General features: G+C 45.2%; 1 protein-coding gene across 2 annotated transcripts; it reads right to left on the reverse strand.

Annotated features, from left to right (window-relative positions):
* Positions 1-583: 583 nt before the first annotated feature.
* Positions 584-21,683, reverse strand: LOC146686892 (uncharacterized). Of its 2 annotated transcripts, XM_085438470.1 has the most exons (4): positions 21,555-21,683; positions 19,386-19,492; positions 13,190-13,299; positions 584-4,701 (listed from the first exon to the last, which is right to left on the reverse strand). In XM_085438470.1, the coding sequence occupies exons 3-4, from the start codon at positions 13,284-13,286 to the stop codon at positions 1,103-1,105; spliced, it is 3,696 nt and encodes a 1,231-aa protein (XP_085294596.1). In that variant the 5' UTR covers positions 13,287-13,299; positions 19,386-19,492; positions 21,555-21,683; the 3' UTR covers positions 584-1,102. The 2 variants fall into 2 exon arrangements, with proteins under 2 accessions (XP_085294596.1, XP_085294597.1); XM_085438471.1 differs by lacking the exon at positions 19,386-19,492.
* Between the last annotated feature and the right edge of the window lie 444 nt (positions 21,684-22,127).

Consider the following 22,127-nt stretch of genomic DNA (forward strand, 5'->3'; position numbering starts at 1 on the left):
TTCTGCCAAGTATTATGTTTCCTCTAAGATATTGCAGTTCTGCTAAGTTATTCCATTTTAGCAAACTTCTTTTGCTTTTGCAAAGTTTTTACAATTTCTGCAACTTTTCAGCTTTTTCAGCTACTTTTTGCATACAGCTTCAGCTTTAAGCATCCACACTGCATTTTCGCAGGAAATGCAAATTTTTCTAGTTAAGGTTAGGATTTGTATATTTTTTATTCCAATCCATTCTTCTTTTGCAGCATTTAAATAACCTTTATCAGATTTGATGGTTTTGTTACAGACTTTTCAAAATGTGGGATTAAATTGTGTTAAAATGTACAAAACAGTGATGTCATGTTTTGTGACGAGGACCGAGGCACAGAGAGACTTGATGAATTTAAGAATCTTATGATTTAATAAAGAAATTTGCAGACTTGCACAGAGATGGTAAAATTATGATGACTGATAACGGAGACGAAGACAACAGACGACGAGGACAGGGAGGAACAGGGGTTTAAATGCACCAAGGAGACAGACAGAGGGAACTCAGGACAACTGGAGACACTTAAGGATGCAGGGACTGACAGAGACTGGGACGAAGTCTCAAACTCCTCCGAGTAAAGTTTGTTGCCTGGCTGGTCAGCTCTCTGGGTGCTCAGCACCCTCAAAGCTCTGATCCTAGCAGCGCCCTGATAGCTGATAAACATTTACTGTGTTTTATGAAGCAACTAAATTACAGAAAAATTACAGGAAAGTAAACAAAAAGTAAAATTACACTTTTTAAATAAAAGCATAAAAATCAACACAATAAAAACTCCATAAACATCAACATCAGGAGTCACTGAGAAAATAAACTTAATATTAGATCAAAGTTAAAGAATATAAAGAAGCTGAAAGTAAAAAGTAAAAAGTTGAACATTGTAAAGTCCAATAAAATATAATCACACTTCTATGTTAAAGATAAATCAGTTTAAAATGAGATCTTATCAGGAAGCAAACAGTAAATATGAGGTTTTTTACACGTGTCGTTTGTCTTCATCGACTGAGTTCAGATCTTTATCGTCTCAGTTCAAACTGGTCTCGACCTTTTCTTTGTTCTTCTTTGTGATCACATGAACGTTCAGTGACGGAGTTTCTCTCCTTGCTCTATTTTAGCCATGAGCTCTGCTTTTTCCTTCATCTCCATCAGAGACTCAACTCGTTGCTTCCAGCCTTCTTTGCCCTCAGATTTCTCTCCTTCAATAAGCATGTCGATGTACTCTGGAGTGGACAGAGGGTTTGGCTTCAGTGCTATCTCTTTGAGTCTGTTCAGACACTTGGAAGATTCCTCCACCAGTTTCACTACGTCAGCCTGCAAACTTTTATACTCAGCATTCAGTTTATCAATCACTTTCTGGACAGTCATCTTCTCTCCTGTGGCTTTGAGATATTTTTCTTGCAGATCTTTTCTTGTTACTTTTTTTTTAAAATGTTCATAGCGCCATCTGTACTTCTGGTTAAAGTGTATTTTCCAAATACATTTTCCTGGACATTGAGTACAATATCCATTTGATCCAATTGCTACACAGATCATTTTATCTGCATCATTTGGTATGGGACAAGGGTAGTGACAGGTATAATGACACTGCTGACAGTTGGTGATGTAGTTTCCAGAGCCAGAAATGTCCTCCTGAACACACTTTATGACAGGAATTTCAAATTCAAAGTTCTCATTTCTGCCGATCTCTGCTTCATATTCTTTAAGTTTTTCCCTCGTCTCTTTTATCTCCTCAAGCTTGGCTAACCCAAGTTTCACCTGCTCCTGCAGATTCTCAACTGAAATCTGGAGCTGCTTTCTTTCTCTGAGGACTTCCTTTGTCAGTGTCAAGCTTTTAGTTTGTATGAGATTCAGAGCAGCAAAAAAGCTCTTTATGCTCTCTGCCCCCATCTCCCAAAACATCTGATCAAAACGTCCTCCTTTACCAACATCACTCCTGCTGACTCTTTCAAATGATTTATTTTCTGCAAACAAGGCTGAATTATTGAATTTGAAGTGAGCCGGCAGTCCGTCTTTTGTTTTAGGACATGGGACTCCTGCAGCATTGATCGCCTCTAGAACTGGAGGTCTCTGATCGTCTGCAAATGTCACCAGGATCCTGATGTTTTCTGCCACATCTTTGCCAAAGATTGAGAGCACTGAATCAAACGCATATTTTTGTGTTGGTGTGAGTCGTGCTAAAGCAGCCTGAGCTACAAAACACACAGCATCGATTTCAGTGACACCATGTGAGGAAGTGAAGAGATTACGTAGCTGCTCTGTGATCTCTCTGTCTCTTTCTATGCCTCTTGTATCTCCAAAGCCTGGAGTGTCCACAATGGTCAGAGAGAACGGGATTTTAAATCCCTCCTGGTGGTTGATTTTGTACACAGTGACTTCAGAGGTCTGACTGTGAGCTTGTGATGTTGACTGATCCTCATTAATGAATTTAAACCTGAAACTGTCCTCCCACTCGACACCAACAATGTAGTTGATCATCCCATCGATCAGAGTGGACTTTCCTGATCCAGTCGCTCCAAAAAGCATTATTGTACGATTCTGCCTCGTGCTTTCTTCTCCAAAGTTAAACTTCCTGCATCCATCTATGTTCATGTGTTCTTCTGTCAGAGGCAGTTTGTAAACTGAGGGGGAATCAGATTTGAGCTTTTTACTTTTACATCTGAGAAGTTCTGCGAGGCGGTTAAATGTTGTTGTGCAGACTTTAACAGTGATGCTTTCTTTGCTTCTTCCAGTTGAACCACAATCACATCTGACCCTGACTGCATATTCTGTCTCTGTCTGAAGACCTGAAAGGATCACATTTTCACCTGCTGACTGTGTTTGGTTCCACTGCAGAGCTTCCTCATTTTCATCTGTTTTTGAATACTCCACCATGTAACTCAATATCTGCACATCCTCTCCAAGCTCAGCAGGTTTCTCCCAGCTCACTGATATCTCACTTGAATATGGCTGAGCTTGAGGTTTTCCAGGAGGGCTGCAGGGTAAAGTTTTAATGGCATCACTGATTACATTAGCTGGTCCGACACCTGCTGAGGTCACTGCTCTGCATCTGAACACATACTCTGTGTTTGGCTTCAGATCTCTCACTGTGACTTCTTCAGCCTTTGCTTCTGTCTTCTGCTGCCATCCATCCTCTCCACTGACACAGTACTCAACAGAGTAGGAGGTGATGTTCTCTGCTCCAAATCTGGGTGGAGAAATCTTCAGTGTCACACTGTTGTGGTTTATGTCAGCTGCTGTCACAGTTTCAGGCTTTGAAGGAGGCTCAAAGTTCTCACTGACAGTAAATCCACCTTCATAAAGGTAGATGCTGGAACCTTCCTGGGTCTCATTAGTTAACCCCACTGTCAGGAACTTCATGTTCTTGTTCTCCTCGTTGGCCTCTGCAAAATCACTGAAGAGTTTTGCTTTTCTCCTCATTTCATCTGTTACTTCTTTTGAGGCGTACCATTGTTCCTTCTCTACATCATGAGTGTGAGGATCTTGAAGGTCTGGCTTGGTTTTTCCTCTTAAGTATCTTGATAAAGCTGAGAGGTACGGTTCATCCTTTCCCAGAGAGGTGAAAACAAAACACACAACATGCTCTGCACTCAGACTTTCCTTGTACAGATCATTTTGAGACGAGATGATTTTGGTGTTTTTCATCATCCTGGTAAAAGACATTAAAGTGTAGATTTCTCTCTCTTTACAGTCCATCCACTCGTTCAGGCTTTTGCTGCTGAAAGGTGAAGAATGTCTCTTCTTCAGGATCTCTGCAAGCTCAGCTTCCTCTTCTCCTCCTCCTCGGATTGATGGAAGCTTCTTGGCCAAAGTTTGTTGGAATTCCAGCTTGAACTCAGAGCACATTTCTTTGAAACTTTTAATTTTTTTACCAATCTGTGGGAACTGCTGTGCAGTGCTGGTTCCCAGTACATCATTGGACCTCATTTCCAGCTCACTGAAGTCCTCCAGGACTGTCTGTGCTTCTTGAACTAATCCTATACTGATCTGACGGACGAGTTGAGCAGCAGAAGAATCTAAAGCTGTCAGTGGCAGCAGCCAGACCTTCACTGGTACAGCTTTGTCTCCCAGTAATCCTGGCAGGCTTTGGTAGACTTCTACTGCACCTTGAAAGGTTGTTGGTGGTTTTGGAAGACAGAAGTCTCCATAAAACCTGCAGGAGAATTTATGAACACTTTCTTTGTCCTTGTCTTCCATCTTCAGGGAACCTTCACCCTCTACAGAAAGTAAGGGAATCTTCTTGATGATCACCTTCAAGTTGCCCTGAACATCTTGATGATTTTCCTGTTCAGAAACTTCACGGTCAAACACAAAGAAAGCTTGTGCTCCATAAAGAATAGCTGTGACTACATGTGTTGCTAAGCCTTGATCAAAAACATATGGATGCTTCACGTTTCCTCTTCCAAGATGTTTCATGGACAGCTCCTGGAACTTTGTGGTTGCCTTGTACTTCAGTGTTACTCTGGCCTGATTTCTGGAAGATTTACTATCATTCAGATATTTGGCAGATCCATCAACCTGAACCAGTCCACCCAGGAAACTTGCCTTCAGTGAAGCTTCAACATTCAGAGCTGAAGATTTGTCTGAAATTGATTCAGATGCAACAATTTCAAAATCATTAGAGGCCTGCGGTCTTTCTCCAACATCTTTCATCAGGTCATCACGATCCCACAGAGTCATTCCTGCAAAAGAAGAAGCAACAAAAGTACTACCAGGACTCCATCAATTAAATCACATTCTAAAATAAATGTTAAAAAATGATTTTAAAAAATGTGAATTTTAAAATAAACAAACAGAGTGGTGTGTTTCTATGAGCAAACTTGTCAAACTTTTGCTGTTGATTTTTTCACGACTTTCCTTGTTGTGTTTTTTCATCTCTTTTTGTGATATTCACCAAAATGAAATAAAAATAGTAAATGAAGCACAAATCTTTTGTTTGTCTGGATGAACCAGATTAACTGAGTTCTTCCAGATGAAGAGTTCAGGCTCTGCATCTGAGTTTTCAGTATTTAAGATAATGACAGTAATAATGTCAAAAATGGCAGTTTGGATTTCCTTGAGGGAAACGTTCTAATAACTAATTTAGTGACGCCACTGTCAAAAGACTACATGTCACTGATCAGCCAATCAGTGACATGCAGTTGGTACAAAAAAAGTATCTGGTACCAGGTATTACCAGCTAATGATGAAATCGTAAAGACTGAGTTGACTCAAGCCAACCTGAGTAGCTCCAAATGGAAAAGCGCTCTAAGAGTTGGAGCGGATTTCCAGGTGTTGCATCATGGCTGCCAACTTGTTTTAATAGTGACTGACTTTACTCATGAGGATCAGGGAAGATGTTCTTATCTTTATGTTATCTTTAGGCCCTGTCAGTTGCACATTGATTACAGGAGCTAGTTAGAGCTTGTTTTTGTTTTGTTTTTTCTTTTACAAAAAGGCATAAATAGAAGTCAGAAGCAGGAATAATAAAACCTTGGCTGTTTCCACAGGACTTCAAACACTAATCTGCTAGAATCCAACAACTTTGAGCAAGCAGCAGGTTTTAATTCTGTTTGAAGGCTCAGTTTGAACCTTCTTTGAGAATTATAAAAATAAAAAATTAGCAGGACAAAGGAACAGTCCGGATCACTTTAACACAACTGGGTGCAGTTAAAACCACGAGGCAACCTGTGGAGCTGAAACTTGGAAATGTTAAACACTACAGTTCCTCTGGGTGCCACAAGGCTCCAAAAGGGAGTTAGTCCCAACAGACAGTGACGGTTCTAGCCTGTTTGGCGCCCTGGGCGAAGACTCCCTCTGGCGCGCCAGTTGGTTGTTTAGGGAGAAGGGGAAGTTTTTAGGAGTGACACCCACAACGGAAAGCGGGTATCACTATGTGAGACATTAGTGATGTTTAGCGTGTTTGGAGGCTGTAGTTAGTGTGTTGTGTAGTTATTGTTTTGTATTGTGTGTCAGTTAGACTGCTGAATTTCATATTTGCTCTAAAAAAGCCGTCAAAGGCAGATTCCAGTGTAAACGCTGTTCCCACATGGAAAACTGGACTGATGCACCTCCTGCTGTCAGACCTGCAGGGTTTAGGCCTGTGCTGTTCTCCTCTGTCTTATACTGAACACAAACTACATTTTTTGGACTGGCACAAATAATTTGTGTGCCTTCTTCTTTGATGCAGCACACCTGATTGTTCTGTAAATAGATTTAAATGGTTATATAAAAAACGCCTGAGGTCTTGGCTGCATTTTTAGGTAAATAGTACCATATAACTTTGTTGTTTGCAAAACTTGTGCATAATTTTTTAGAAATGTACAATTTCTATTTGCATTTCAAGCTATGAAAATGATTCGTTAAACATGTTTGTGGGTTTTACAGTAAAAAATATAACTTTTTTTTACTCGGATTTAGAATTTCCTGTCTGAGTTTAGATCAACTGTGCTAATATAGTATACTAAAATGAAAAAATAACTCAAATTTCAGATATTTGAGGTTGTGCTGAAAACAATGATACCAAACAAGGCAAGAAAAACATATTTTAAAGGTGAAATATAGAGGTAAAATCAAAAGTAGTCAAAAACAGCCAATTATACCATGGACCCCAGAGGGTTAACATAGAACTTTTGTCGGAACCATACTGAATTTCACCAGAGAAACACACACACACATATGAAGAGAGAGAGAGTATGCATTGTATTGTAACGATGGTTAAGTGTTATTGTACAGTGACATGTTGGTTATCTCTGCACACTGTTGTTGTTCCTTTAAGATTCATGTTTGGTTGTGCTGCAGGAAGTAGGGAGGGTGGTGTAGAGGAAGGGGAGGGGGGACCTGGTTGTTCGGTGTTATGTGTGTGTGCCAGGCTGAAGAGAGGTGTAGCACGAGGGCGCTCTCCCCTGAGTTAGCAACCCGCTTGCTTATGTGCCGAATAAACGGACAAACTGAGACCCAACCGTCTGGTTCTTGTGAATGTTACATTGGTGTCAGAAGTGAAGAAAGAAAAAAGAACCCCAGAACGCCCGACACCCTGTTGCTGGCGACGCTTGCCGTTGTGAGACGAGGATGTTGCCGGGCAGGATTAAGAAGGAGACGGAGGAGAGGGAGGAGAGGGAGGTTCGTCCGCGCGCGCCCGCCCATGGAGTGAGGGAAACGGCGCTGCGGCTGTCTGCCGAGGCTGGATTTTCTCCAGGTTTGACTAGGCTCGGGAACTGTTCGCACAGCGGCCGCGATTCCAGCGGGAAGGAGTCGACCTCGCTTGGGGCGCCGTCACGTGATGTAAACAAACATGGCGGCGCCCAGCAAGCTGCAGCGAATATAAAAACGCCTAAGTTCAGCGGCAAGACGCCATGGGAAGTGTTTATCGCACAGTTCGAGCTGTTAGCTGTTGCAGCTGGCTGGTCTGAGGAACATAAAGCTCTCCAATTAGCTTTGTGCCGTGTGAGGATGCAGCTGCATGCCTGCTGCTGCTGACCAAGGAGCAGAGGGGAGATTATAATGCTCTGGTCGGAGCACTTCAGAGGCGCTTCGGGCAGTATAACCAACCAGTGCTGCTGAGGTCGGAGTTCCACAACAGACGCAGATTGCCAGGTGAGCCCCTCCGCATTTTGGCCCATGAAGTCGAGTGCCTTTGCCAGAGGGCGTATGACAGCATGCCACCATCAGTGCAGGCGGAGTTAGCTCGGGACCAGTTCCTGCAGGCCCTGAGCCCTAAAGAGCTCCGTATGCAAACTCAGCTTGCTCAGCCGGCCACACTCAGTGCAGCCCTGGAGCTAGCGTTGGAGAAGGAGATGCTTGCAGGATCCTCTGGGGGCGCTGATGATGCACACGTGGTGAGGGCTGTGTCAGCACCTGTGGAACAGATGGAGATGCCAGCGGGCCTGTGCAGTTGGGGATGTGGACAAGTCGGACACCTCATCAGGCAGTGCCCCAAGCTTGCAGCGGTTCAGGGAAACGCCCACGGGCCCGTGTAGGTGGAAGTACACGGGCCTGGGAGAACGACATCCCCACACCACCTCCACCCGGTGCGGCCATCGCTGTGGGCTGGACCCAGGTTGACGGCTTTTGCCATGTTCCAGTGACGATTGCGGGGGTGTCCTGTACGGCCCTGCTGGACACGGGGTCCAATGCAACGCTGGTCCGACCCGATGTTGTCCCAACCGGAGCTGCTGTGCAACCGACTAATGTGCAACTTAAGACTGTGACCGGTGATCTGGCCCCAATGAGAGGGAGGGGAGTGTTCCAGTTCAAGGTGGGGGACCTCGGTGTGTCTTATGCTGCCTGGGTGGCTGACGTGCAGGACGCCTGCATCCTTGGGCTGGATTTTTTACGAGCCATTGGTGGTGTACTGGACTTAGGCAAAGGATTCCTCGTACTCCCTGATGGGAAGAAGGTGCCGCTTATTCCTCCCCCGGTCTGCACAGCATCTGCCGCGGCGTCCACCTCCACCGCAGAGACCCCTACAGACCCGCCAGCAGAACAGCGGGCGGAGGAGGAGGAGAGGCTCTCAGCAGTGAGGAGTATCTGGTCAAAGAACTGTGAGGGGCTGACTCCACAGCAGGAAGAGAGTCTATGGCAGGTACTAAAAGAGTTTAGTGACATTTTTGCCCTGAAAGAAAGTGGTGTTGGCTTGACACACTTGGTAGAGCACGTCATTGAGACCGGGGATGCCCAGCCTATTAAAGTGCGCCCCCGCCGCCTGCCCCTGGCTCATCAGGAGGCTGCGGACAGAGAGTTGTGTGAAATGATGAAGGCGGGCATCATAGAGCCATCTGATAGCCCGTGGGCCTCCGCGGTGGTGATGGTGCCTAAGAAAAAAAGTCCTAGGATGCGTTTCTGTGTGGACTACAGACCACTCAACAAAGTGACGAAGAAGGACTCTTACCCCCTTCCCAGGATTGATGAGTCTCTCGACTTAGTAGCCGGGTCCTCCTGGTTCTCCACCCTGGACCTGCGGAGTGGCTACTGGCAGGTGCCACTGTCCCCGGAATCCAGACCGAAGACAGCCTTCTGCACTAACAGGGGACTATGGCAGTTCAAAGTCCTGAGCTTTGGTCTTTGCAACGCTCCTGCGACCTTCGAGAGGCTTATGGACAGTGTGCTGGCTGGCGTCCCACGGCAACGGTGTCTGGTTTACCTGGATGATCTTCTAGTGCACGGGGGCTCCTTTGATGCTGCCCTGGATGCCCTGAGACAAGTGTTGGAGAGGGTGGCGGCTGCAGGCCTGAAGCTGCATCCCGACAAGTGCCACTTCATGAGGAGGGAGGTGGAGTTTCTGGGCCACAAGCTGGGTCGTGAGGGCATCAGCACTTTGGAGGAAAAAATTCACACCATTACCGGGTGGCCCACACCAGCAGACCAGAAACAGCTCAAAAGCTTCCTAGGACTGGCGTCTTATTACAGGAGGTTTGTGAAGGGCTTTTCCTCCATAACCGCACCACTCTTCCACCTGCTGCAGAAGGACCGTGACTTCATCTGGACACAGGACTGTCAGCAGGCGTTCGACACCCTCCGCAGATCGCTGACAGAGTCCCCAGTCCTTGCCCCCCCTGACCCCACCCTGCCTTTTGTCCTGGACACTGACGCAAGTAATGTGGGGCTGGGAGCGGTGTTGTCGCAGGTTGGGCCGAAAGGGGAGAAGGTGGTGGCGTACTTCAGCCGGGTCCTGAACAGGAGTGAGCGGCGCTACTGTGTCACACAACGAGAGCTGTTGGCTGTGGTGGCGGGGGTGAGACACTTTAAGTACTACCTGTGCGGCACAGCATTTGTTATCAGAACTGATCATGCTGCCCTTCAGTGGCTGATGTCTTTCAGGGAGCCAGAGGGACAGGTGGCTCGCTGGCTGGAGGAGCTCCAAGCCTTCAATTTCACCGTGGAGCACAGAGCAGGGACGCACCATTCTAACGTAGACGCCCTCTCTTGCCGCCCATGTGCTGCAGCTGGCTGCCGTTACTGTGAGAAGCGAGAGGAAATAAAGCGGGAACTCACGACAATAGACGGAGCAGCACAGCTCGCCTGCAGGGCTCTTCTGGTGGTGGATGCAGCGGAGTGGAGGGCATGGCAGGAACAAGACACGGACCTGCTGCCGGTCCTGCAGTGGCTGGAGAAGGGGGAGCAACCCCTTTGGGATGAGGTCACTGGGTTTTCCATCTGTACCAGGGGGCTATGGGCCAAGTTTGCAGCTCTCAGGCTGAAGGAGGGGGTGTTGGAGTGTACCTGGAAGGATCCTGCCACGGGGGAGGAGAGGTGGCAGGTTGTGGTGCCAAGGTCGCTGAGGTCAGCTGTGCTGGAAGCCTGCCATGGGAGCACTGGCTCCGGCCACTTTGGGGTCTCCAAGACTCTCCGCCGCCTCCGCCAGGGCTATTACTGGGGTCAACAGCGGAGGGATGTGGAGGACTTTTGCCGCAGCTGTGATGCATGTTCCTCACACAAAGGGCCACAGGACCAGTCCCGGGCTCAGCTTCAGCAGCAACCAGCAGGAGCCCCAATGGAGCGAGTAGCTGTGGACGTCATGGGCCCATTTCCTCGCACAGACAGAGGAAACCGCTATGTTCTTGTGGCCATGGACTATTTTACCAAGTGGCCGGAAGCATACGCCGTCCCAGATCAGGAGGCTGAGACTGTCGCTGATGTATTAGTGGAGGGGATGTTCAGCCGCTTTGGAACAGCAGAGACCCTCCACAGTGACCAGGGGCGTAACTTTGAGTCCAAGGTTTTTGCTGCCATGTGCGAACGCCTTGGGATTAAGAAGACCCGCACCACCCCACTTCACCCCCAAAGCGATGGGCTGGTGGAAAGGTTTAACAGGACGCTGGCCCAGCAGCTAGCCATCCTTACCTCAGAACACCAACGGGACTGGGATTACCATCTTCCCCTTACCCTCATGGCCTACAGGTCGGCAGTGCAGGACTCCACCCAATGTACGCCTGCCCTGCTCATGTTAGGGAGAGAGCTGAGAACTCCTGCAGAGTTGGCTTTTGGGAAGCCCCCGGACGCGCCAGAGGCACCACCGGGCCGGGACTACGCAAGGAAGCTGCAGGACCGGCTGGATTCTGCACATTCCTACGCCCGAGAGCAGCTGGCGAAGGCAGGCCTGCGCCAAAAGAGGAATTACGACATCACCACTAAGGGGAGGCACTTCCGTGCTGGGGAGCTGGTGTGGGTCTACAGCCCAAAGAGGAGGAAGGGACGGTGTCCTAAACTGGATAGCAGCTGGGTGGGGCCTTGCAGCGTCCTAGAGCGAGTGGGGGAAGTTGTTTACAGGGTGCAGTTGCCTCCTAGGGGGAGGATAGTAGCGCTGCACAGAGACCGGATGGCCCCCTACAGAGGGCAGTCCCTCCCCTCCTTTCCAGAGGGACGTGTACAGAGCGTCCATGACCCTGCTCAGAGGGGCCCCCGACCGGGGCTGCGTTCCCCTCCCTCGGACTCTTCACCCCAAAGCCCCGAAGCTCCGCGTCCACCTCAGGGGCTCAGGAGGTCAAGGAGGGAACGTAGGCTACCACCCCGCCTCAGAGACTGTGTCGTTCCCTCGGGGACGAGGAACTTATTGCTGGGGGGGCAGTGTAACGATGGTTAAGTGTTATTGTACAGTGACATGTTGGTTATCTCTGCACACTGTTGTTGTTCCTTTAAGATTCATGTTTGGTTGTGCTGCAGGAAGTAGGGAGGGTGGTGTAGAGGAAGGGGAGGGGGGACCTGGTTGTTCGGTGTTATGTGTGTGTGCCAGGCTGAAGAGAGGTGTAGCACGAGGGCGCTCTCCCCTGAGTTAGCAACCCGCTTGCTTATGTGCCTAATAAACGGACAAACTGAGACCCAACCGTCTGGTTCTTGTGAATGTTACAGTATGCAAACAGCTACCAGACAGCCATCATAACTCGTCACACAATGAGAACAGGACAAATCAACAACTGACAATGACTAATTAATATTAAAATCTGTAACATAATGTATTGTTTGGAGCTTAGTCTGTTACTGTTGCTATTTTTACCATATCTTCTTGGAGCAACTGTAACTCACATAATTTGCTTAGGGATTAATAAAGTATTCTGATTCTGATTGTTTCAGGATGAGCTGCCATTATCCAATCACACATCTGCTTACCTGCATCTTTTGCTCGTTTCTCCTCCTCTTCTTTTCTCTTTTTTCTAAACTGAGCACCTGATGGCTTTGAACCCAGGATTCAAATCATTAATCCATAATGAGCTTGGATTTACAACAGTATGAATGAAATGTGCTCTATTTGGAAGCAGCAGGGCCCCCTCCCCTTTCCACGGGTTGTGTGTGAGACTTTAAATCATCAAACTATAAATTATACATTTTAAATTGTTATTGATCCCTTTACCCCGAGTCCTAAAGTGTATATTTATTTTCTTACTCTTCTTATATATATTGTTTGTTTACTTGCACTGCTGTAACTGGAGCCTCGTCGTCTCGTCTCTCTATCTACTGGACTGTATGTAGCGGAGATGACAATAAAGTTTACTTTGACTTCAGCAGCGAGCAGGCGCACCGAGGAAAAACAAACTATAAGTCTGTATCATAATGTCTGGTGTTTTCGTGTTTGTTGGTTTGTTTTTACTTTGTTTTATTGGTTATTAGTATTGTATTGTAGATCAGCTTGTTAGTGTCGGTAATCGTGGTTGTAGGTATTGTCCGTAGTAAAAGTAGCCACGGGTGAATTATTTTATAACACGTATCTGATACTGGAGTTAGGGGCGTGGCTACTTTTACTGGCAGAAAGGCTGGAGTGATGGGAACCTGTTTGGGCTCACATCTGCTGCTTCAGCTGATGGTCTTTATGGTCTACAGTGACCCCTTGTGGACATTGTTAAATACCTCTGTGTTGAGTAGATGATGTGTTGTGATTGTTTCTTAGTTACTTTTGACTCTACTGATTACAGAATTGCCTGTTTCTGTTTCCAGAAAACCATGCTCATAGTCACATATACCGTATCTTCTACAACTGTAAGTTCACGTATGGCTGCACTGCATTTGGATTAAGCCTGGCAAGCTCTGATGTAACCAATTCTTCTGTGGAACTTAAAGAAAATTAACTCAAGTCCTGGACTGCTGCCGTCATCAACAGAAGACTTAGGCCAGACTTATATATATATTATTCTACAGTCGACTGGCTTTAAAAAACGAAAGTTTGTGATGCATAAAGAATTTTTACATGTGAATTCTTACCAGTGACGAGCGAGTCACTGCGACAGTCGTACAACATCCCGACGCTGAAAGGCCGACCGAGCGCTGCCACCTCCATCTCACCTGATGTACCGTCCATTCTTCAGTCTAACCTGGAAAACACAGAAAAATTTTGAGGATGTTTTTCTGGTTCTTCTGCTGTCCAGCTGTTTGTTTTTATACCCATTACTATAACTGACAACATCTGGAATAGTTCCACCTGGCACCTCCTGGGTGAGACAGTGACAGTGTAGTAGGTTGTAAAATGCTGCACGGGAGCTAGCGCAACAGCTACACAGCCTCGCACGTCACCGCCCCACCAGCAAGCTAACGGCAGCTATAATGCTAACGCCAACTTACCCCCGAATGCCACATTCACCATCCAGCCTCCCGAGCTGTTTGATTTCTCAAAGCCACAGCAATGGGAAAAGTGGATAAGGAGGTTTGAAAGATTTCGACTTGCAAGCAACCTGCACCTTAGCTCAGAGGCTAACCAGGTGAACACACTCATCTACTGCATGGGGGATGAAGCAGATGATATCCTCCGAGGGCAACCTTTATCGGACATACTGCTTTGTACTGCTGCCTTTGTAAGAGACACTTTGGATACGTACTTTGTTCCCAGGAAAAACATTATCTATGAGAGAGCTCGCTTTAATCAAAGAACACAGCAAGCTAATGAGACTGTTGACTCGTTTGTCACCGCACTTTATGCTTTAGCTGAAAACTGCAGTTATGGTGCACTGCACGATGAGTTAATAAGAGATCGCCTCGTCGTGGGTCTGAGGGACATCAGCTTAGCGGAGAGACTTCAAATCGACAGAGATTTGACATTGGAGAAAGCGGTTAATCAGGCCCGGCAGTCTGAAGTCATCAAAAAACAACAGACAGACATCAGAGGGGAAAATAAGATGGAAATAGATGCTGTGACAGCGAAGCACAGGGAACAAAGGCATTCAACATTCAAACCCCGAAGAGAACGTAAATGCACAACAAAGGACAAAACACCAAATGGGAGATCATGCTACAGGTGTGGGAAAACCCCTGCGCATGGTAAAGGACAATGCCCAGCAAAAGATGCAACATGTCACTCATGTGGTAAAAGAGGACACTTCAGTAAAGTGTGTAAATCTGTTAAATCTGTGCATGTGACAGAAACAGAGAAAAGTGATGGTACACCCGTGTTTCTTGGTTCTGTAGACGCAGGTTCAGATCCTTGGTATGCAGACCTTACTATCAGAAACCACAAAGTTAGATTTAAGATGGACACAGGAGCTGACGTCTCTGTTATCCCAGCCCAGATGTATTACTGCATAAACCAAAATGAGACAGAGTTATGTAAACCAGATAGACCATTGTTTGGTCCAGGTGGTACTCCACTTGATGTGTTGGGTATGAGCAGAGAAACAATTTGCAAAGGTGAACAGGAAATACAGGAAAATGTCTACATTATCAAAGATTTGCACATAGCACTGTTAAGCAGGCCAACAAGTGTCAAGCTGAACCTTGTGTGTAGAGCTGACAGTATTGACATGAATGTGTTGAATGAGAACTACCCAAAGCTGTGTCAGGGATTAGGTTTAATGCAACAACCTTATACGATTAAGTTGAAACCCAATGCTGTGCCTTCTTCCCTGGCCGCACCAAGACGGGTCCCCATCCCTTTGTTAGGAAAGGTGAAACGGGAACTGGAAAGAATGGAGTTCATGGGAGTAATCAGCAGAGTTGAAGAACCAACAGAATGGTGTGCAGGTATGGTCCCAGTGCCAACAAAAAACGACTCTGTGCGTATTTGTGTTGACCTCACCCACCTCAATGAAGCAGTGTGCAGAGAAAAGTACATCCTGCCTTCGGTTGAACAGACACTTGGATCCCTGGCGGGAGCAAAAGTCTTCAGTAAGTTAGATGCAAACAGAGGCTTCTGGCAGGTTCCATTGTCACCAGAGTCAGCACACTACACAACATTCATTACACCCTTTGGGCGCTTCCACTTTAACAGACTTCCCTTTGGAATAGCGTCAGCCCCAGAACATTTTCAGCGTAGAATGTCAGTGATCCTTAATGGGCTGCCAGGTGTGGTTTGTCACATGGATGACATCCTCATTTGGGGACAGGATCAGCAGGAGCACAACGCCAGGCTGCACATAGTGCTCAATAAACTCCAAGAGGCCGGTGTCACGCTAAACCTGGAGAAATGTGACCTTAGCAAACAGGAAGTGAAGTTCCTCGGACACGTTTTGTCTGCGGAGGGAGTACAGCCAGACCCAGACAAAATTAGAGCGATCACAGCAATGAAAGAGCCGTCAAACGCCAGTGAAGTGCGCAGCTTTCTCGGGATGCTTAACCAATTAGGCAAATTCATCCCAGGACTGGCCGAAAAAGACAAGCCCCTAAGAGACCTGCTCTCGAAGAAAAATCAGTGGGTTTGGAGCTGCGCACAGCAAAAAGCGTTCAATCAGCTGAAAGGCGATCTGACGTCAACTCCCATTCTTGCACTCTATGACCCAAACAAAGAGTTAAAACTGTCTGCAGATGCTTCCTGCAACCCTTAATGCCAAGCCAACTCCCTGAGAGACCATGGCAAAAAGTTGGAGCAGACCTTTTTACGTTTAACAACAGCAACTATGTGCTTCTGGTGGACTACTACTCTAAATTTGTGGAAATAGCCAAACTTACTCCCACAAGATCGGAGGATGTTATAGTGCATCTAAAATCAATCTTTTCCAGACATGGGATTCCAGAGTTTCTCTACAGTGACAATGGACCTCAGTTTTCAAGCCAACAGTTCAAAGACTTTGGAGCAGCTTATGGGTTCAGACATGTAACAAGCAGTCCAAGATTTGCACAAAGCAATGGTGAGGCTGAGTGTCATGTCCAAACTGTGAAAAGTCTGCTAAAGAAAACAAAAGATCTATATCTTGCACTTCTAGCTTACAGAGCAACCCCATTGGCTAATGGATATAGCCCTGCGCAACTACTAATGGGACAAAGACTGCGCACGTCAGTTCCCCAGCTTCCTTCTTTGCTCAATCCCAGCCTGCCCAACAAGGCTACAGTGTTGACAAAAGTGAGAGAGAGAGTGATGAAGGACAGTGTTGCGTACAACAGGAGACATCGTGTGACAGAACTTCCTCCACTCTCACCGGGACAACCAGTGTGGATTACAGACACTAGGCGTGAAGGGACTGTCATCTCCTCTCACTCCACACCCCGCTCATACATTGTCGAGACCCCTTCAGGAGCCATCAGGAGAAATAGGCATCACCTCCAGCCATTGCCAGATGCCACACCAAAGTTACAAACCCCAATTACGCCTCTCAGTCCAACAGAGAACGCCCTGCCTGCTTCAAACCTATCGGCGACTACAACTCTGACTCCTAAGACAGAAGACCCAGGTCCTGTCAGAACTAGGGCTGGCAGGGTTGTCAAAAAACCACAAAGACTGGACTTGTGAAAATAAACAAAACAAAAAAGAAAAACATGGGTTTAAAAGTAAAGGAAAAAAGGTTGAAGAGAAAGAAAAGTTTCTATGAAAGGTTCTAAGAAAAAAAAAAAGAGAGTACAGTTTTCATATATGCTGTAAATGTTCTTGTAAGTTTGATGTTTTCAGCGAAAGGAGGATGTGGTGTAATCTGTTTGAGTATAACCTGTTTTATTGTGAAAGGGGGTTCTGAAACAGGAAGTAGACAATAAAGGTCGGAGTTTGAGTGCTCTACAAGGTGTCGCTTGAATCCTTGCCTAAAACCACGACAATATTAAGATAAAACCTTATTACATCAGTAGATGGTGATCCTGCACAGCTGTGGATCCACTGGAAAGCAAACAGCTGCAGGTTCAGGCATTAAAACTCTTTATTGATCCACAGCTACTGCAAAGCTTCATTTGAAATGCTTCTAAACACATTTTGTATAGTTTTTCTTCACGAGTATCGTACGTTGGCAGTAGGTCATTTCCAGAAAACTGTTAATCTAAATATTTTTTAATGAAATCGAGTTTATTTTATATAGCACGAAATCACAACAACAGTTACTTCAAAGTGCTTTACATTGTACAGTAAAGACCAGAATAATACAGAGAAAACCCAACAATCAGACCCTCTGGTGTATAAACTATTGCTGTCAGCGTTGATCTCGTCAAAATGACGTTAACCCCATAACCGCATTAACGCGGCAAATATCCGTAAGCAAGTTGACGTGGATCGCCCCATGCGTAGGGCTGCATGGTGCTCACGCGTTTACGAGCTACCGGAGATTTGCCGCGTTAATGTGGTTATGGGGTTAACGTCATTTTGACGAGATCAACGCTGACAGCACTGGTCACTTCATTGTCATTAGTATTTAAACAAATAAAAACCTATATAATAAAAACAAATATATAATGTGCATATCTTTTCAACACTGATGCGAACATATCATACACAATAATATAACAATAGTCCAGTAAATGTAATCAAAGGAGAGTGTGAGTCACTCTCGCTCACACTGCTCCTCTCATTGGTGAGAAGACAGAAAGCTGAAGCTTCAGTGGTCTAAGTCAGTGATTCATCTGCCGGTGGATCACTGACTTCCTGACGGACAGGAAGCAGCATGTGAGGATGGGAAAGAATGTCTCGGACTCCCGGACCATCAGCTCCCCTCAGGGCTGTGTTCTTTCTCCTCTGCTCTTCTCCCTGTACACCAACTGCTGCACCTCCACCCACCAGTCTGTCAAGCTAATCAAGTTTGCAGATGACACCACCGTTATTGGGCTCATCTCTGACGGGGACGAGTCTGCCTACAGGAGGGAGGTTGAACGTCTGGTGTCCTGGTGCAGCCACAACAACCTGGTGCTGAATGCCCAGAAGACAGTGGAGATTATTGTGGACTTCAGGAAGCACACAGCTCCACTCCCCCCCATCATCCTGACTGACACCCCCATCACCTCTGTGGACTCATTCCGCTTCCTGGGTACCACCATCACCCAGGACCTGAAGTGGGAGCCCACCATCACCTCCGTCATTAAGAAAGCCCAGCAGAGGATGTACTTCCTGAGGCAGCTGAAGAAATTCAACCTGCCAACACGGACGATGATGCAGTTCTACACTGCAATCATCGAGTCCATCCTCACCTCCTCCATCACCGTGTGGTACGCTGGAGCCACTATCAGGGACAAACAGAGACTGCAGCGTGTTGTGCGCTCTGCTGAGAAGGTGATTGGCTGCAGACTCCCATCTCTGCAGGACCTATACACCTCCAGGACATTGCGGCGTGCAGCTCGGATCTCAGCTGACCCTTCTCACCCTGGACACAGTCTGTTTGACCTGCTCCCCTCAGGCAGGAGGCTCCGGTCCATTCGCACCAGAACCTCTCGCCATAAGAACAGTTTCTTTCCCTCTGCTGTTGGACACATGAACAATAACCATATGACTGTTCCCACCACTAACACATGACCCTACGCTGTGTTCACTGCATCATTCCATGTTTGGCACTGATCACCACCTGCACTCATGTATATATCATGTATATATCTATCTACTTAGCACTTTTAATTCTTATTCTTATTTTTTTCTCATGTCTATTTAAACGTAATTTATGACAGTATGTTTGCACTGAAGCACCGCAGCAATTTCCTAATGTTGTAAACCTGCTCAACATTTGGCAATAAAACCCTTTCTGATTCTGATTCTTCTAAACCACAAGGTTGCCAACTGACTGGTTCTTATACAGCACTTTGTATTCTGAGCACTGAAAGTGCTTTGCACAACTTGTCTCATTCACCTGCTCGCACAAGCACTTTTTTTCTATGCAAGTATTTTCTATCTAACATTCATACTCCAGTGGATGCATTGGAGAGCAACTTGATGTTGCCCAAGAATATTTGGCATGCAGACCTGCGGATTAGTCGGTGACCTCCTGAGTTACAGCCACACCGAGATTGAGAGAGACAGTATTTGAAACTGTAAGAATGACAACAGGCAGTTTAAGCTACAGCGTCTCTACAGCTGATGGACATTTCTTTTATAAAACAACAGCTCAGAGTTCATTTGGCTGATATAGTTTTGTGGTACGAACGTAATATGCAAATTATATTAAAAAAATGTCTGAACAGGAAATAACCTGAAAATGCCTTGTGACTCACAACAAAAATATAAAAAGAAATCTTAGCAATGAGGAATCAGGAAGATCTAAAACAAACAAAACAAGTCAAACCACATACTCACAGCAGAATGAAGTCCCTGACAGGAACACACTCCACCAGCTATTGTTCCTTTGGGAAGGTCAGGAAGAACTCTGATTTCTCAGAAATAGTCTGAGCTTTATGCTGCAGCTTTAACCAGGAGGGAAAACCAGAGAAAAGAAATTTACAAACAGAGCAGCTGGTTTCACACTCAGGACCTTCCACATGTTAGAAAACATGGACGTGCACTAACAACGATGGACACAAATAAATCTGTGAGAGCAAGTTGAGGTTATTCATGTTACTAAGACTGTATTTAAGGAACACCAATTAAATTATATGTGTGAAGTATTTACTTATAAAGTATTGTTGAATTAGTTCTTAAATATATTTCAGTTCTTACTATGTTTCAACTGCTTCAGAAAATGATTCATATAAAATTTCACCTATTGAGCTTTCCTCGGCCCTTTGAGGTGGAAACATTTTAAAGTAACATTATTGCATGGGCTGCATGTGTATCCTGTTGGTTCGTAACAATTCTGAAATTGAACGTCTGCGATATCGTTCCACCACCGTGACTCCCACAGAGCTGTTAATGACCAGTTACAGAAGCTTCTCTGGTGAAACCTGCAGATTTATTAGTTCCTCCAAAAACAAAACTGGAAATATTCAGAACAATAAATTTGATGCAGTCTGGTCTCTGGTAAAAACAGTTTCTTCAATGACAACATATTTAACATAAAAACAAAACAAACATAAAACAAACCTGATGGAACTCAAACTTGAATCAAAAGCCAGCATAAAAAGTGAGTTTTAAACGCGATTTGAAACGCTGTATAGACTCTTAAGTACAAATATTGAGTGGCAGATGTTCCAGAGTCTCGGCGCTGCAGCTGTGAAGGCCCCATCTCCTTTATTGGGCTGTACTAAGATCTCAGTGCTCTATTGCAGTTATATACGTTGAGGAATTTGCTTAAGTAACTGCTCGCCATATCATTTAAAACTTCGAAAGTAAGTAAAAGCATCTTAAAATCAATACAATATTTTACAGGGAGCCAGTGTAAATTTGCTAAAACTGGAGTGATGAGTTCAGACTTTCTAACACCTGTTGGAAGACATGCAGCAGCATTTTGGGCGAACTGCAAGTGATGGAGAGATGAGTGTTAAAGACCAAAGTAGAGAGAATTGCAGTAGTCCAGTCTAGAGGTGATGAAGTCATAAATGTTTTACTAGGTCTTTAGGAGGAAGATGAGGCTTCGCTTTGGCAATTTCACATAACTGATACAAACTGATTTCGACAACTGTGGACACTTGTTTCTCTAATTTGAAGATCTATCTAAAAACACTGAGATTTCTTACAGTGTGGAAGTGATGACAAGCAAGAGGACCGAGCGTATCAGTTAACTTATCCAAAGGGGCATCACTTCCACAAACAATAACTTCAGTCTTATTTTCGTTTAGGCTGAGAAAGGTCTGTGATAACTGTCTACATGATGTTAAAGACTGGTTAAGCAAAGGCTGCAGTGGGACAGAGACATCCATCAGTATTATAAGGTCTTAAATGGTCGATTGCTTCCTTTAAGACTGAAAAATTCCCAGGCTCAAACTGCAGAAAAACAGCAGAGAACTTAGAAGGCAGATCAAAGTCTAACTCTGCCTGTGAATGTGGAGACCTTAAAGATGAGATTTTGATAAATGGAAAATGGACTGGTTCTTTTATAGCACTTTTCTACTCTATCATGTGCACTCAAAGCGCTTTACAGAACTCGTACATTCATCCAATCACTCCCATTTGCACAAGCACTTTTTCCTCAGCTGTTAGCTAGTGCTTCTTAACTAACATTCACACACACATTCATGCTCTGATGGATGCATCGGTAGGCAACTTGGGTTAGTAGTAGTTAGTTAGTAACAGCTGACTCTGTTGTGTTTTCAGTGGCCATGAGTACCATTCACAGAAGGTTCAATTCAATTTTATTTATATAGCGTCAAATCACAACAACAGTCATGTGACTGTTGTTGTGATTTGACAAAGTGAGATTATTTGAAAAAGCTGATGAAGGTAAATGATTTTTAGCAAGAAAATTAAAGGTTTCAACTGTTTTCTGTTATAAGAAAAAAAATACTGACTTGATATGAATACTGATTAAGCTTTTATTCAAAAGATAACTACAGTCAGGAAGCAAATAAAATATGTAACCACAGTACTCACTGCACACAGGAGTTGGTCTCTCAGGTTGTTCTGCCTCTGACGTCTCTGTAAGGAACAAACTTTGCCCACCTTTGGCTTTTATAGGACATACAGAGAGGAGGGACTGATTTCTCAGGAATGTGTGACCTGCTTCCTCTGTAAACAGGGAGAACCACAAGTCACACTTGTTATACAGGATTTACAAAAAGGAAAGAAAAAGACTTTTGAGAACAGCTTAAGCACCCACACTGTGTTATTGCAGTTTAAATTTATTCATGCTTAGTTCATACATACACATGTCTCATTCTTGAAACTTTCTCATACTCTTTTCAATTTAAAGTTCAGTTTTATATGAATATACACACATGTATTTGCTGTTTTAGACTTGTAACTTTAACTTTTTAATTTTGAACGAGGAAAGATTTATTTGTAATCCTGAGCTGCTGCAACACTTGAATTTTAGCCTGTAGGTGTGAATAGACTGTGGAGTCCTGGACCAATGAGCTCTTCTATGTTCTGCCAGCTGTTTTTGCAAGAGGTTGTTTGTACACTACATTACTCTGTGTCAGGGGACCAGTGTTCCAAATTAACTGG

This window comes from Copadichromis virginalis, linkage group LG18 (genome assembly GCF_057382275.1).
Source record: "Copadichromis virginalis isolate Kocher_CV1m ecotype Utaka linkage group LG18, C_Virginalis_male_GT1.1, whole genome shotgun sequence".
NCBI lineage: Eukaryota > Metazoa > Chordata > Actinopteri > Cichliformes > Cichlidae > Copadichromis > Copadichromis virginalis.

Coding starts and splice junctions, on each gene's coding strand:
- LOC146686892 (XM_085438471.1), bottom strand. CDS start 13,286: ATGGACGGTACATCAGGTGAGATGGAGGTGGCAGCGCTCGGTCGGCCT. Junction 4,702..13,189: donor CAGTGACTCGCTCGTCACTG/GTAAGAATTCAC, acceptor CTTCTTTTGCAG/GAATGACTCTGTGGGATCGT.